The following is a 16932-nucleotide window of genomic DNA, read 5'->3' as shown; positions in this document are numbered from 1 at the left end:
CCATTGTCTCCCGGTGGACCCTATGGACTTCGAAGAAATATGGTAAAACTTACCCATGTTAACACAAACTCTTTTTTTTTTTTTTTGCCAACATCACTGACTTAATACTGACATTTTATGCCTCAGTATTTGAGCCTTTTATTCTCTCCACCTGTATGTTTATACCCCTACAAGTTTCACATCCTACCACATCTAACCTATGCAATACACCCAGGATGTCTGCCCTGGATAGTTCCGTCATAACAGGATTAACAACATGTGGATCTGTTCATGCAGTGCATATCGCGCCCACACAGGTTTCAGTAATCCATCTTTTGTTCCTTGTATGGCTTATCTCGCACACTGTAACCTTTTGTAGTGCCCCAAAGATGATTGCCCTGTCTGGTACGCCCGCGGGCGGGATGAAATATACATAGATCTGTTGGCTTTGTAAGGGCCTTGCTCTTAGCTCTAGTATTCTGCAACTTCCCCATTTTGTGTCATCTCTACTAGGTGTTACCTATGTAGATTGCACAAATTGGCTGCCTCACCTGGTACACTTTGCATGTGAGATCTAGAACTCGTGGAAGTTATTACCCAAAACGATTAGACCAATCACTAATTATGTCTATTGTACCCATTATGGTGTGTTGTGTTTTGTTTTTTTTGTTCTACTAAACCCACCTGTCCTTTGTTTCTAAAGTTGTAAAGTGACTGAGTCCTGATGGAGAAAGGCGCTATGTAAATATTAATATAATACTCAAAGATCTATTTAAACTGCACACATTCTAGTTAAGCCATGGCTAATATTTTAATAAACTGTCCCAAATTGCAATGATATATTGACTCCCAGTTTTTGTCTAACTTTTCTACAGTGTGTAAGGTAGGCCTGGGTAAAAAAATGTTTTGAATAGCTGGGAACTGTAGTTTTTGTAACTATGGTGAGGCACAGAAATTACGTCTGTGTTATGCACCGTGGTCGGTAACATCTTTACAATGACCAACAAATGCTTGCTCCAAAATATTTTGTGGTAAATGGCCAAAATGATAGCATATTATTCACAGCCTGTTCCTGAAAAAAGAGCACTATTTGATGCAATCTTCACTAAATTCTTCCCTACCTACAGGAAATGTATAGTGTAATTGGTACTAATGCTGCCAGAGCCTCTTGCACTGGTTATGTAACTAGAGTTTGTGTAAGCCATGGAAGTATTGCAGGTTGTCTCCCATATCCAAAAATGCTGGGGACCGGGAGTATTTTGGATATCGGAATATTCCATATTTTGGAATAATTGATACCATAATGAAATATCTTGGAAAGGTGACCCAAATCTAAACAGAGTTCATTTGTTTTATATACACAAAGCCTGCAGGTAATTTTATACAATATTTTCAATAATTTTGTGGCTCAAACAAAGTTTCATGTATGTACATCAATTCATTTGTTTCATATACACCTTATGCACAAAGCCTGAAGGTAATTTTATACAATGTTTTGTAGCACAAAATAATTAAAAATAGTTTATTTACATTGAACCATCAAAAAGCAAAATTCCATATTTCCATGTATTTGGATATGGGAGCCTAAACCTTTACTAGGGATTACCAATGTTTTGCGTTCTTTCTGTGAGGACTAAATGCCGGCAGCTATTAGGAATAATAGAAATCTGTAGAACAATGAGTTTCTGTCTCGAGCATTACAATTGTTTTCTAAAATCTTCCTCTCCTTTTTTTTTTTTTTTTTTTTTAAATTTAGGGAGCAATGACTCCTGGAATCCCAATCTTCAGTCCCATGATGCCCTATGGAACTGGCTTGACTCCACAGCCTGTACAAACCACCAACAGTTTATCAATTCTGGAAGAACAGCAGAGGCAGCAGCAGCAAGCACAACAGTCTACATCTCAGCAAGGCACTCAGGGGTCAGGCCAAACTCCACAACTGTTCCACTCACAGACTCTAACAACAGCGCCTCTCCCAGGCAACACACCACTATATCCCTCACCAATGACTCCCATGACCCCTATTACCCCAGCCACACCTGCCTCGGAAAGCTCTGGCATTGTACCTCAGTTACAGTAAGTGCACAATATTATTGATTTCTACTTCAGGGTCCATAGGGGGTCCACAGGGTTGATCTTGGGGTATATCATCTGTATCCACGGGCACCACGCAGTTAAAGCTTTTGCTACTCCCAGGATGCACTTGGGTCCTTCCTCCTCTATACCCCGCCCCTGAGCCACAGGCACCTCAGGTTTAGTTGGTGCCCGGCTGGAGTCGGGTCACCCTGGCGCAGTGGGGCCGCATATGCAGCCCCTAAGCTTATTTTTTAAATGAATATTTTATTTATTTTTACTTTAGCGGTCCCGACTGCAGTCCCTGCTAGGGCATTGCCCCAGCCTACCATCCCCCATTCCCCGGGTATTCCGCATTTATTGCAGTCTCCCCCCGTATCTCAGACTGTGGGTACTTATTCGGGGTTGCCTGTGTATGTAGTGTCTCCCTCAGTGACTCAGCAGTACATGGTGCCCTTTCAGGGGTATCCTCAGGCAGTTCCTCCACCCTGGGTGGATGTACTCTCCAGCTCTGTTCAGAGTCTGGCGGCCTCGTCTTTGGCTTTTCAGTCGATGTTACAAAGTGACATGCCCCCAAAGGTGTCCAAGCGCCCCGTTACGGCTTCACTGGCTGCGCAGTTAACTGACACGGACGTGTCTTCAGATGACTGGGAAGTACATGAGGACACGAACTCTGATGCCATGGCCCAGGAGGTGGAGACTAAATCCTCCATTAATGTGCCGGCACTGGTTAGGGCGGTGCGGACCATCCTTCACATTGACCTAGGAGCCAGTGCATCCTCTAAGTAGCCTAATTTTAAAAAGGCTAAGGTAACTTTGAATGTTTTTTTCCCCCTGTCTGACCAATTGACGGATCATATGGCGGGGGCCTGGCAGTCGCCCAGTAAGAGATTTCAACCACACAAACTGTTGGCATCCAACTATCCTTTTCCTGAGGCTCATTGCAGGAAATGGGAAACCTCACCTGCGGTGGATTCCCATGTCACTCGCTTAATTAAAAGCGCTACATTGCCATTACTGTCTGTCTCTTCTCTGAAGAATCCCACGGACAGGAAAGTGGAGGCTTGTTTAAAGTCTATCTACTCGCTCTCTGGGGCAGTGGCCCGTCCGTCCATGGCCATCTCTTGGGTGGCTAAAGCCGTTGAGAGCTGGGCCAACGCTTTAGAGGATACTTTTCCAGACGATGCTCCGGATATCCAGAGAACGTTAATAGGACAGATGAGAGATGCGGCTTCCTATATTGGGGAAGCATCGTTAGATGCCGGCCTGCTGACCTGGGGTTTCGGCTGCAGCTGTGTATGCTCGTCGGTCCTTGTGGCTGCGGTCTTGGAGAACTGACGCAGACTCTAAAAAGGGCCTGGAGGCCTTACCTTTTAATGGGGAGTTGCTATTTGGTCCAGACTTGGACAAAATAGTGGATACTCTGGCTAAATCCAAATCAGCCTTCCTTCCTTCGGCTTCAGCGCCTGCTAAGGTGAGGAGCTCCACCTTTCGGGTCCAGGGTAAGGCCAAAGGTCAGTCCTTCCCGAGGCAGTCGGCGACCAAGACCGTCTCTAAGCCAAAGAAACAGGCCTGGAGTGCCAGACGCCCTTCTTCCAAGCAGGAAGATAAACCTTCTGCCTGATGGACGGGCCTCCCTCTGGGGGACCCCAGAGTGGGAGGCCGACTTCAGTTTACCCAGTGCTGGCACAATACCACCACGGATGCATGGGTTCGAGAAGTGGTCTCCCGGGGTACGCCCTGTTTTTTTGGCTCAGACCTCCCCACCAGTTTTTCTGCACGAGTCCTTCTCAGGACAAAAACCAAAGCTTTGCAGATTCAGGAAGCTATAGAGTCCTTGCTGAAAGCAGGGGTCATTGTTCCCAGTCACAACAAGGGACGGGATACTACTGTTTTTGGTGCAGAAACCAAATGGTTCTTATCGCCCTATCCTCAGTTTGAAGTCTCTGAACAAATTCCTCAAATTCAGGATGGAAATGTTACGTTCCATCATTCTGGCGATGGAACATGGGAATTGCATGGTCTCCCTGGATATCCAAGACACCTACCACCATGTTCCGATAGCACCTTCACACCAGCGGTATCTGAGGTTCGCTATCCTACATCATCACTACCAGTTTCGGGCGCTACCCTTTTGGCCTCTCCACGGCACCAAGGGTTTTCACCAAAGTGATGGCGATCATGGCCACACATCTTTAGAGCCAGAGCTGCTGCCGTACTGTTTCAACATCTCCACCTGACTTTCGCTTGTCTGCTAGCGCACGGGTGGTTGAATCAGGGAGGACTTTCTCCAAATTATCAATCACAGCGGATGGTTCATTTGGGAGCCCTGCTAGATTCTTGTCAGCAAAGGATCTTCCTGACTCCATAAAAGGTCTCCTCCCTACAGCTGCGGATACGCAGTTGCCGCCTGTCGGTCCATTCGGCAATGAGAGTTCTGGGTTCCATGGTGTCAGCATTCGACATGGTGGAATTTGCCCAGTTCCATTCCAGGCCCCTGCAGGGACTGACTATCGGAATGGAATGGGTTACCTCACCGGATCCGGTCTCAGAGGCTGGTGTTGTCCACGGAGGTTCGGCAGTCTTTGGCTTGGTGGCTTCAGACAGCTCATCTAGTCGAGGGGCGCCCCTTTTGGATCCCAGACTGGGTCCTGCTCACAACAGATGCCAGTCTCCGGGGTTGGGGGGCAGTGACGGGCTCGTTGTCACTTCAGGGACGTTGGACTGCGGAAGAAGCACTTCTCCCCATGAACATCCTGGAACTGCGGGCTGTGTACAGGGCCCTGCAGTCGTCGTTGAACTTGAACCGCCCTTCAAGGAAGGGCGGTTCAAATTCAATCCGACAACGCCACCATGGTGGCGTACATTAACCACCAGGGAGGAACTCTGTCGGGCTGCGATGTCGGAGGTGTCTTGCATCTGTGCTTGGGCGGAGTGCCGCATTCCAGCAGTCTCGGCTGTCTTCATCCCAGGAGTCCTCAGTTGGGAGGCGGACTTCCTCAGCCGTCACGAAGTGTATCCCGGGGAATGGTCGCTTCACCCAGATGTGTTTCAGCTACTCGTGGACAGATGGGGGCTTCCGCAGCTGGACTTGCTGGCCTACCTTCACAATCACAAGTTGCCCGTGTACGGGTCAAGGACAAAAGACGCAGGCGCAAGTCTGGTCGACGCGCTGTCGGTGAAATGGACGTTTCAACTGGCGTATTTGTTTCCTCAGATATCCCTGCTACCTCGGGTCCTGCGGAAATTCAAGCAGGACGGCGGCACGATCGTGCTGGTGGCTCCGGCGTGGCCCAGACATCCTTGGTACTCCGATCTGAGTAGCCTCTCCATCGACGCTCCGTACAGTCTTCCTCAGCGTCAGGACCTATTGTCTCAAGGTCCTTGCCTTTACCCGGATCTGGGTCGGCTGTCTTTGACGGCGTGGCTCTTGAGACAGCCGTCTTAAGGTCTCGGGGCTTCTCGGGTTTGGTCATTAGTACCATGCTCAGGGCACGCAAGCCTGCTTCCGCATGGATTTACCACAGGGTGTGGCGCACTTAGTTTCTGGACTCACCACTGAAAGTATGATCCTCAGGTGTTCCGACTGTCTAGGATCTTGGAATTTCTGCAATCAGGCTTGGACCTAGGCTTACGTCTTGCCTCCCTGAAGGTTCATGTGTCCGCGCTGTCTGTGTGGTTCCAACGTAGGATCGCTACACTGCCAATGTTCACACTTTTTTCCAAGGTGGTCTCCGAATCTAGCCTCCCTTCGTGCATCCTGTGGCTCCTTGGGACTTGGCGGTGGTTCTTCGGGTCCTGCGGGGTCCTCCTTTTTTGAGCCTCTTGAGTCGGTGGAACTCAAGTGGTTAACATTTTAAGATTGTTTTTTCTCCTGGCAACTGCTTCTGCCAGGAGGGTGTCAGAATTGGGGCACTTTCCTGTCGTCCCCCTTTTCTGATTTTTCACCAGGACAGGGCTGTGCTTCGCACTGGTCCTGAGTTTTTGCCTAAAGTGGTTTCGAAGTTCCACATCAATCAGGAACTTGTTGTGCCAGCTTTTCAGTCACCTGATCTTTCAGCTGATGAGGCTTCCTTGGATGTAGTCCGTGATCTCAGAATTTATGTGGACCGGACTGCTTCCGTTAGGAAGTCTGATTCTTTGTCCTCTTTGGTTTTCACAGGAGGGGTTGGCCTGCCAACAAACAAACGTTAGCCCGTTGGCTTTGTTCTGTTATTTGTGAGGCTTATGCACAGGAGGGTTTACCTGTTCCAGCCTCTGTTAAGTCTCATTCCACTCGTTCTATGTGTCCTTCTTGGGCTGCTAGATGTGGCGCCTCTGCTGTTCAGCTATGTAAGGCAGCCACCTGGTCTTCCATTCAGACGTTTTTGAGGTTCTATGCGTTTGACATCTTCGCCTCTCAGGATGCATCCTTCGGGCGCCGGGTTCTCCTTTCTGCACAGGAGTGTCCCCGCCCTTAGTTGAACTGCTTTGGGACATCCCCAAGGGCAACCCTGTGGACCCCCTATGGACCCTGAAGTAGAAAACAAGAGATAGAGATAACAAAAGGTAAGTTCTTACCATGTTTCTACGAAGTCCATAAGGTCCACAGGGCACCCGCCCTGACGCACCTGGCTTTATATGGGCTGTGTGGCTGGTCATCGGTTTTCCATCTCCCATTTCTGTGAGTATGGTTTCTTGTGTGTTCCAGTCTTCCTTCTCTCTGTTTACTCTCCTCCTCCTCCGGCCTTGGCTGCTTACCAACTGAGGTGCCTGTGGCTCGGGGGCGGGGTATAGAGGAGGATGGACCCAAGTGCATCCTGGGAGCTACAAAAGCTTTAACTGCCTGGATCCAGATCCAGCTTATACCCCAAAGGTCAACCCTGTGGACCCTATGGACTTCGTAGAAACAGAGATAACAAAGGTAAGTTCTTACCATATCTCTTATTTTCAAGCAGGTAGGGGGCACGGTCCTGTTGGTAGCTCCAGCTTGGCCCAGACGCCATTGGTACTCCGACCTTCAAAGTCTCTTCATAAACGTTCTACTTCCTCTTCGACCAGACCTGTTGTCTCAAGCTACCTGTCTACATCCGGACCTGGCCCGCCTGTCTTTAACAGCTTGGCTCTTGAGACATCCCTCCTAAGGTCTAGGGGATTTTCTAGTTCCAGACCATGATCAGTGCTCGTAAACCGGTCTCTGCCAGGATTTATCATCGGGTATAGTATACATATTTCCAGTGGTGTGCCCTTTGAAGCTATGACCCTCAAGTTTTTAAGGTTTCTAGACTACTTGCCTTTCTTCAGGCTGCACTGGATCTTCGACTCCGCCTAGCCTCTCAAAGTGCACGTCTCTGCTCTGTGCGTCTGGTTACAGTGCAGAATTGCTCCTCCACCGGATGTTCATGCCTTCCTGCAGGGTCTTCTTCATATACAACCTCCCCTTTGTCCCTCCTGTGACTACGTGGGATTTGTCAATGGTTCTCTGCACTTCAGGAACCTTCATTCGAACCCTTGGAATTAGTGGATGGCAAGTGGCTCACTGCGAAGACTTTCTTCTGGCTATAGCATCTGCCCGCAGGGTATCAGATGAAGGGGTACTTTCATGTCGCACCCCATTTTAACTTTTTATCAGCAGGGCAAGGCTGTTCTTAGAATGCGCCCGGGCTTCCTTCCCAAAGTGGTTTTCTTGTTTCCATATTAATGAGGAAATTGTGGTTCCAGCCTTTCTATCGCCAGACCTCACGGCAGGTGAGGCCTCTTTGGATGTGGTCCATGCTCTAATGATCTACATGGACCGCACTAGTTCCATCAGAAAATCAGACTCCCTCTTCATCTTATATGGATTCCATAAGTAGGGATGGACAGTTAACAGACAGACTCTGACCAGATGGATTTGCATGACTATCTCACCGGCTTGCACATAGACTGGCCTTCGTGTTCCAGCATCAGTATTTGCTCATTCTAATTGCTCCGTGGGACCCTCGTGGACAGCCCGGCGTGGCACCCCTGCAGATCAGCTATGCAAGCCGGCTGCGTGGTCTTCTGTCCACACCTATACCTTTTTGATACATTTGCCTCTCCGGATTTTCCTTCAGGGCACAGGGTTCTCCTCTCTGCTCAGAAGTGTCCCTGTCCTTGAACAACTGTTTTTGTGACATCCCCATTGTCTCCCTGTGAAGCCCTATGGACCCTGAAGAAGAAAAGGAGAGCTATGGTAAAACTTACCCTTGTTAACTCTTTCTTCGAAGTCCACAGGGCACCTGCCGTGACGCACTTGGCTTCTATGGGTTTCTTTTCTTGGTCACTTGTTTCCTTCTGTGTGACTAATTCTTCAGTGCACCAGTCTTCCTTCCCTCCTATCCTGTGCCTGCCGTGGGCTTGTTAACAAAACTGAGTTGCTCTCAGGCTGTGGGCGAGGTATAGGGGGAAGGACCTGAGCCTTCTGGTTCAGAAAAAAGCTTTGCTGTTGGTGTCCGGTCCTTCAAGTACAGCCTACTCCCCATTGTCTCTCTGTGGACCCTATGGTCCAGAGTGTGGTGTTTTTTTTTTTTTTTTTTTTTTTTTTTTCATATACCATAACTCCTTTTTCACTTTCATTCTGTCTGGGTTCGGTGTAACTGCTATACTGAAGGGATCAAGACTTATTTGCATCAAATGTACATGTAAAAGCAAAGCTGCTATGTTTTTACACATTTCATTTGTGGTATATCTAGTCGATCGCCTGAGAGTTCTGCCTCTGTAGTAATCTGTATTGTTAATCATGGGTATCTACTTGTTTTATCTGCCAGTGAAAGTCTCTCTGCTCCTGAAGTGCATTAAGTGGTAGGTTTGCATATTTGTGTCTTCATGGAGCTCCCTGCTTCACTGTAACTTGCTAGTGCCAAACTGCACTTTGGTGTGGAAACTGATCTTGATTTCTTTACTGTTATACTATTGATAATTACAGTTCTTTTTAACTCTTGGTGTTTTTGTAGAAACATAGTGTCCACAGTGAATCTTGGCTGCAAATTGGACTTGAAAACAATTGCACTTAGAGCTCGAAATGCTGAGTACAATCCAAAGGTAAGTCCTGTCTAGATCAGTGAAAAGAAATGGTTTCATATATAACTTTCACAATCTTTTCTAAAAATTGTTAGAGCTAGATATATTTGACACAAATTTCAAGAACACTGCTTCTTTATGTAAATCATATTTCCTAGCTGGACAATTCCAAAAGACAGCTTATTGCGGGTCACACACCTGGGGCATGGTCTATCACTTTTGCTCCTCTTGGTTGAAATATGAATATTCACATTTCTTCTTCATGTTCCATACATATAACACAGGCAGAGACCATGGGGTATAGGTGGAGCAGGAGGAGTCAGGGCACCAACTAGTTAAGCTGCTTCTCCTAGCCTCAGGCAGGCCAGTTTAGTCTGTCCTTCAGGAGCAAGGCACATGTTTAGAGCCTGCTCAGCAGTCTAAGCTTTTCTCTCATTTTTTTCTACTTCAGGGTCCACTGGGTTGACCTTGGGGGTATATCTGGATCCACGGGCACCATGCAGTTAAAGCTTTTGCTGCTCCCAGGATGCACTGGGTCCACCCTTCTCTATACCCTGCCCCTGAGCCACAGGCTCCTCAGTTTTAGTTGGTGCCCAACCGGAGTCGGGTCACCTTTAGCGCAGGGGGGCTGCTTTGCAGCCCCTAAACTTTTTTTTTTTTTTTTTTTTTTTTTTTTTTTTTAGAGTTTACTTTTATTTTTTTTACACTCTTCAGAGCGGCAGCATCTGACTGTCCATTGGACGTCCACGCTACCGCTCCTACACCCCGCCGGCGCTGTGACGCCAGTGCAGATCTGGGGATCGCAGCGGGACCCCAGAGTCTGTTCTAGCTGGACTCTGGAGGAATCCCATGACTGCTGCCGGATCGCCGGGGAACAGGTAAGTTGCGGGTCACTATGCAGTCTTCAGCCTCCAGTCTCTGGGGACAGACTGGAGGCGCTGACGGCGGGCTCCCCCTCCATCGAGGGCATACCCTGCAGGTCCACTAGACCTCCAGGGAATACAGCGGGAGCCAGCATCCCGGAGGTTAAATGCTAGCCAGGGGAGGCAGCCTTCTCTGTCTAGCGGCTCCTCCCCTCAGCTCAGGACGCCTTTCCGCTCGTCTCTGGCGACGCTGAGCTGCATTCCTCCTTCGGCCGCTCTTCCTCTGAGATCTCCGACGCCCATCTTTTCTACAGTGGCAGCGCAGATCTCTCGGCAGCGTGCGGACCTGTCCCCCTGTGTACATCTCCCCTGGTAGAAGAGCGTACACAGCACTATAGCCCTCCCAGATACATAATCTGGGCAGGTTGATTGTAGTGACAAGGTGCAGTGAGTATTCCTTTCTGCATTGTATGTGACTTTTGCTAGTGCTGACTGTCTGTCATTTATTTCCAAATACTGTCACTCTATACCTATCCCTTTCCTTCTCCTACAGCTCTGGCAGGTGCGTGTGTGGGAAGGGCTTTTCTTTGATCTCACTTATATAATTTAATTGTATTTGTGAGGTCGGTCACATACAGTTGTGTGCTACACTGTGTCAGATCTGTGGGCTTGTGGGTGCGCCATGAGTAAATCAGTGAGCTTTCCCTGTTGTGTAGATAGATAGATATAGATATATATTTTTATCTTGTCTGACGAGGAGGTTGAGCGCTCCGCAGCCCCTACTCTGTACTCCTGCAGACACTGCATCGCAGGTGTAAATCAGGAGGATTTATCACAGGATGGGCTGTGTGTGAGGTGCCAGCAGTTACCTGGTCCCTCTAAACATCCCCCCCAACACACAATTTCGGGACAGGGCGGTGTTTTCTCAGGTGCTGGCTTCCATCGCGGAACGTCTGGCAGTCCCGACTGCTCTCCCCTGTAGGGGGTTACCCCAACCAGCCACCCCCCCTCTCAGGGTATACTGCATCTATTGCAGTCTCCCCCTGAGCCACAGACTGTTAGTCCATATACAGGGTTACCTATGTATATTCAGTCCCCTTCAGTGAACAGCAGTCTGTCTTTCCCTTTCAGGGTCTCTCTCAGGCAGTTCAACCACCATTGGTGGATGTGTTCTCCAGTTCAGTCCAGTTCAGAGTTTGGCGGCCTCATCTTCAGCCTTTCAAACTTTGCTACGAAGTGACAGGCCTCAGAAGGCGTCTAAACGCCCTGTTAGGTCATCCCTGTCTGCGCAAGTATCAGACTCTGAGGCGTCTTCGGATGATGGGGAAAAGCCTGAGGACTCTGACTCTCCTGTCCGGAAGGTGGAAACGAAATCTTCCATTAATGTGCCGGCATTAGTAAGGGCGGTGAGGTGTATTCTTGATATAGAGAAGGACGCACCAGCCCCTAAAGCCAAGTTTCCAAATGTCAAACGGGCAAAAGTGACTTCGGCTGTTTTTCCTCTATCTGACCAGCTGACTGATCATATGGCGGAGGCCTGGCAGTCACCTAGTAAGAGGTTCCAGTTGCAGAAATGTTTAGCGTTTAGTTATCAGTTTCCTGCAAGTCATTTCAAAAAGTGGGAAACCCTGCCTGCAGTGGATTCTCATTTTACTCGCTTAATCAAGAGTGCTACCTTGCCTGTGCCTTCCATTTCATCCCTAAAGGATCCCACAGACCGGAAGGTGGAGACTTGTTTAAAATCTATCTATTCTCTCTCAGGGGCGGTGGCCCGTCCGTCCATGGCCATCTCTTGGGTGGCTAAAGCAATTGAGAGCTGGGCCAACGCTTTAGAGGATACTTTTCCAGACGATGCTTCGGATATCCAGAGAACGTTAATAGGACAGATGAGATGCGGCTTCCTATATTGGAGAAGCGTCTTTGGATGCCAGTCTTCTGACTTCCAGAGTATCTGCTGCTGTGGTGTCTGCTCACCTATGTACTGGAAGATACTTTTCCTGAGGAAGCTGCGGAGATTCAGAGAGCTTTAGTGGGACAGATGAGGGATGTCGCTTCCTATATTGGAGAAGCGTCTTTGGATGCCAGTCTCCTGACTTCCAGAGTATCTGCTGCTGCGGTGTCTGCTCACCGGTCTTTGTGGCTATGTTCTTGGAGAGCGAATGCCGATTCCAAGAAAGGCCTGGAGGCCTTACCCTTTAATGGGGAGATATTGTTTGGCCCAGACCTGGACAAAATTGTGGATACCCTGGCTAAGTCTAAGTCAGCTCTTCTACCATCGGCAGCTGCACCTTCCAAGGCTAGGACCTCTGCATTTCGGTCCATTCGTTCTCAGGGAAAGTCCAAGGGACAGTCCTTCCCGAGGTAGTCGGCAACCAAGGCCGCCCCTAAACCTAACAAGCAAGAGGAGTGCTAGACACCCTACTTCCAAGCCAGAAGATAAACCTTCTGCCTGATGGGACGTGCCTCCCACTGGTGGATCCCAGAGTGGGAGGCCGACTTCTTCAATTCGCGCAGTGCTGGTACAACACCATCACGGATGCTTGGGTTCGAGAAGTGGTCTCTCAGGGGTACGCCCTCTTCTTTGATCACAGACCTCCCCAACAGTTCTTCTGCACGACTCTTTCTCAGGACCAGACCAAGGCCTTGCAGATTCAGGAAGCAATAGTCCTTGATGAAAGCCGGGGTCATTGTTCCCGTTCCGCCTTCTCAACACGGGACTGGTTACTATTCTACTGTTTCTGGTGCAGAAACCAATGGGTCTCATCTGCCTATCCTCAATTTAAATTCGCTGAACAAGTTCCTCAGTGTTCCCAAATTCAGGATGGAAACTTTGCGTTCTCTCATTCTGGCTATGGAACCTGGGGATTACATGGTTTCTCTGTACATCCAGGACGCCTACATGTTCCTATAGCGTCCTCAGCTGTCACGACGTGCATCCCGGGGAATGGTCGCTTCACCCAGAGGTATTTCAACTACTCATGTACAGGTGGGGACTACCGAAAGTGGACCTCATGGCCTCCCATTACAATCACAAGCTGCCCGTGTACAGGTCCAGGACAAGGGACGCCGGCGCAAGCCTGGTGGACGTGCTGTCGGTGAAATGGACGTTTCAGCTGGCGTATCTATTCCCTCACATATCCCTGCTGCCTCGGGTTCTCTGGAAATTCAAACAGGACGGCGGCACGCTTCTGCTGGTGGCTCCCGCTTGGCCCAGATGTCCTTGGTACTCCAATCTTCGAAGCCTCGCCATCGACGCTCCATTCCTTCTGCCTCAACGTCGGAACCTGATGTTGTCTCAGGGTCCCCTGCCTTTACCCGGATCTGGGTTCGTCTGTCTTTTGATGGTGTGGCTCTTGAGACATCACTCTTAAGCTCCCAGAGTTTTTCCAGCTCAGTCATCAGCACGATGCTACAGGCGTGCAAGCCTGCTTCCGCCAGGATTTACCACCAAGTGTGACATTCATTTTTTTTTTTTTTTTTCAGTGATGTGAGTCCAGAAACTACAATACTCAGGTGTTTCATGTTTCTAGGGTTTTGGCGTTCCTTCAGTCTGGTTTGGACCTAGGCTTACGCCTAGCTTCTTTGAAAGTTTCATGTGTCTGCACTATCTTTGTGGTTCCAACATAGGATAGCTACCCTGCCAGATGTCCGCACCTTTTTTCCAGGGTGTTCTCAGGATTCAGCCTCCCTTTGTTCCCTCAGTGGCTCCTTGGGATTTGGCGGTGGTGCTTCGGGCCTTACAGGGTCCTCCATTTGAACCTCTTGAGTGGTGGTACTCAAATGGTTGATTGGTGAAGACTCGTTTTTCTCTTGACGATTGCTTTGGCCAGAAGGGTGTCAGAATTGGGGGCGCTTTCCTGTCGTCCTCCTTTTCTGCTTTTTCACCAGGACAGGGCGGTGCTTCGCACTCGCCCGAGTTTTCTACCTAAAGTGGTTTATAAGTTCCACATTAATCGGGAAATTATTGTGCCGGCATTTCAGTCACCTGATCTCTCGGCTGGTGAGACTTCCTTTTGATGTGGTCTGTGCTCTCAAGGTTTTTGGACCGGACTAGTTCCATTCGGAAGTCTGATTCCATGTTTTTCGCCTTTGGTTTTCACAAGAGGGGTTGGCCTGCCCACAAACTGACTTTGGCCCGTTGGCTTCGTTTGCTTATTTGTGAGGCTTATGCACAGAGGTTTTGCCTTTTCCGGCCTCTGTTAAGGCTCGTTCTACTCGGTCTGTGGGTCCCTCGTGGGCTGCTAACCGTAGCGCCTCAGCTGTGTAAGGCGGCCACGTGGTCTTCCATCCAGACCTTTCTGAGGTTCTATGCTTTTGACACCTTCGCATCTCAGGATGCATCCTTCGGGCACCGGATTCTCCTTTTCAGCACAGGAGCTTTCCCACCATTAGTTGAACTGCTTTGGGGCATCCCCAAGGTCAACCCTATGGACCCTGAAGTAGAAAACAAGAGATATGGTAAGAACTTACCTTTTATTATCTCTGTTTCTACGAAGTCCATAGGGTCCACAGGGGTCCCGCCCTGACACACCTGGCTTCATATGGGCTATGTGGCTGGTCACCGGTTTTCCGTCTCCCTTTCTGCGAGTATGGTTCTTGTGTGTTCCAGTCTTCCTTCTCTCTGTTTACTCTCCTCCTCCGCCCTTGGCTACTTACCAACTGAGGTGCCTGTGGCTCGGGGGCGGGGTATAGAGGAGGATGGACCCAGTGCATCCTGGGAGCAGCAAAAGCTTTAACTGCGTGGTGCCCGTCAATCCAGATCCAGCTATACCCCCACGATCAACCCTGTGGACCCTATGGACTTTGTAGAAACAGAGATAACAAAGGTAAGTTCTTACCATATCTCGTGGTATTTTTTATTTATTTTTTTACTATTTTTATCTGAGTGTGCAGCGCTAGTCGTCGTCCTGTAGGACACCCGCACTTCTGCTCCATCGACCCCCGGCGACCGCAGCACTGGCGAGCAGGTCTGTGACTTTGGCCGGTCCTCCAGCACACACCAGGGACCCGCAGCCGGAATCCGGGGTAGGAGCACCGACGGTGCTCAGAGGTAAGAGTGACACTCTGCTTACTACAGGGAGCCGTGCTGCCGTGGCTGTTACCGCTGGTGTGGGAGACCACCGGCGGTGCTGACATCGGTCACTCAGGCCGCCTGGCACCTCCACTAGACCACCAGGACACAGGCAATGGGGCGCTTCATTAGAAGCAGCCATTGCCCTGGGGGATCTGGTTCAGCAAGGGGGTGGTAGGCTCTTCCCATTCAGCCACTCCCTTGGCGCACTCCACTGCAGAGGCCATGCCACAGGGATTCTCCCGCCTCTCTCTCCCTCCCAACTGCGGCCCTGAGCGGCCATTTTGTCCTGCGCCTGCTTCAGTCAGTCTCTGGAGAGCAGTAAAGGGCTCCTGTCTCCCTGTATTACCTCCCTGGTCTGGTTATACACTAAGGTCCTTCCTACTTAATGGGGTTTGGATTTTTGAGCATTAACTGCCCATTGTTACAGCATTGAACGTTCTGTGTGCATGTATTTTGTGTTTAGGAGTACAGGTTTTTCTCCCCTGTTCTCTAATTTATTTTCTGTCTGCCTTTATTCTTCTGACAGTTTAGTAAATCCCTCGTTTGTAAAGCCCCGCTTGTTGTGGGGTGAGGGCACATTCATTGTTTGGGGACTGCCCTGGATTGCAGTACCAGGTTTTCCAAAGGCAAAGCACCCAGGGATGGGGGTGCTTCAGTGTTGCGTATCTGCAGGACTTGTGCCTCTGTACTTTCTCCTCAGGCTCTGTGTTAGTCATCCTGGACTTCTACCTGGAACCGGCCTGGACTACCTCTCTCATAGGTAAGGTTACAGTTGGCTAAGGGCTAGTGCACATCCTCTGCAGTGTGTGTGGCCATAACACACTGACAACCCCAGAGCCTGCTCCCCCTCCTAGTATCTGTACAGGGGCCCAGCTTGGGTACCTTACATCATTTTGCCTTAGGAGCCATGAATGCAGCCCTTCTCGCTTTAAGCGCAGGTATCTGCATCTTTCCAGCAGAGGCTGGACAGGAGCTGCATTTCAGGCGCAGACCTGCCAGTCTAGATAGTGCTGCGTCCCTGTACAGTAATAGTTCGGACTCTGAAGTTCCTCAGCTCACTGGGACATTTTATGTCTAAAATTTCAGACAAGACCTTCGTCTATTCTGGAGGACTTCCTACCGCAGCTAGATGTAGCCGCCTAGTTTAATGGAATGAGAGCTGTTCTACGCTTCAGATGCTGAGCAGACCCCTAAGGCTAGCGCTCTGGTCTTCAAGCGTCTGTAGACTGTTTCTGCAGAATTCCCATCTTCTGCGCAGCGAGTGGACCTTCTATGAAGGGCTCACTCTAAAACGCATCCAGGGTTCTAAACGCATAGCCTCCTTCAATTCAGGCAGAATGAGCCACCTCAGTGGATGCTCACATGGCCCGCCTAGTCAAAAACGCTACCCTTCCTAGTCCAAATACGGCATCCCTTGGGATTTGACTGACAAAACGTTGCATCTTCACTCAAAAGGGACTTCTATTCTGTAGACGCTATTGCACGTCCAGCCCTGACTTCTGCTTAGGTAGATACTGTTCAGGAGAGCCTCAGCTCAGATTCCCATAGGAACGTGCTATTGGCGTCAGGTGAGAGCATCAGAGGGTGGCCGCTTTTTTTTTTTTTCTAAATAAATGAGTGGCAACAATAGATACTGGTGTCCTAGCTTTCAGGGTGTCTGCATCCTTGGTGGCTGATAGGCAAGCTCTCTGGCTTAATTTCTGGTGCTCTGACTTTAGCAAGGCCATAGGGGCTCTTCCACTTTGAAGTAATTCGTTAGGATCCTGTTTTGGACACGATTGTAGCCACAATGACTGCGTCCAGGTCTGCCTTCCTCCCTACTGTGACCTAGGTCGTGAACTTCTAGTTTTCGTCCAGAGGGAAGGGCCAATCTTTCTGAATGCTCTGGTTTCAGGCTCGGGTCTACCAGTTATCCTACCTCCA

At 49.5% G+C, this 16932-nt stretch overlaps 1 protein-coding gene across 2 annotated transcripts in view; it reads left to right on the top strand.

Moving 5' to 3' along the window:
• Nucleotides 1-16932, top strand: part of TBP (TATA-box binding protein) — a 93234-nt gene that overhangs the window by 14567 nt on the left and 61735 nt on the right. For both annotated transcript variants that reach the window (XM_088457401.1, XM_088457400.1), the window contains exons 3-4: nucleotides 1736-2055; nucleotides 9006-9093. In XM_088457401.1, coding sequence (XP_088313527.1) covers nucleotides 1736-2055; nucleotides 9006-9093 — 408 coding nt within the window. The remainder of the gene's footprint in view (nucleotides 1-1735; nucleotides 2056-9005; nucleotides 9094-16932) is intronic.

This window comes from Taudactylus pleione, unplaced genomic scaffold (assembly GCF_031769625.1).
Source record: "Taudactylus pleione unplaced genomic scaffold, aTauple2 ptg000760l, whole genome shotgun sequence".
In the NCBI taxonomy this organism is placed as follows: Eukaryota; Metazoa; Chordata; class Amphibia; order Anura; family Myobatrachidae; genus Taudactylus; species Taudactylus pleione.
This window is presented reverse-complemented; position numbering and strand designations above follow the sequence as displayed.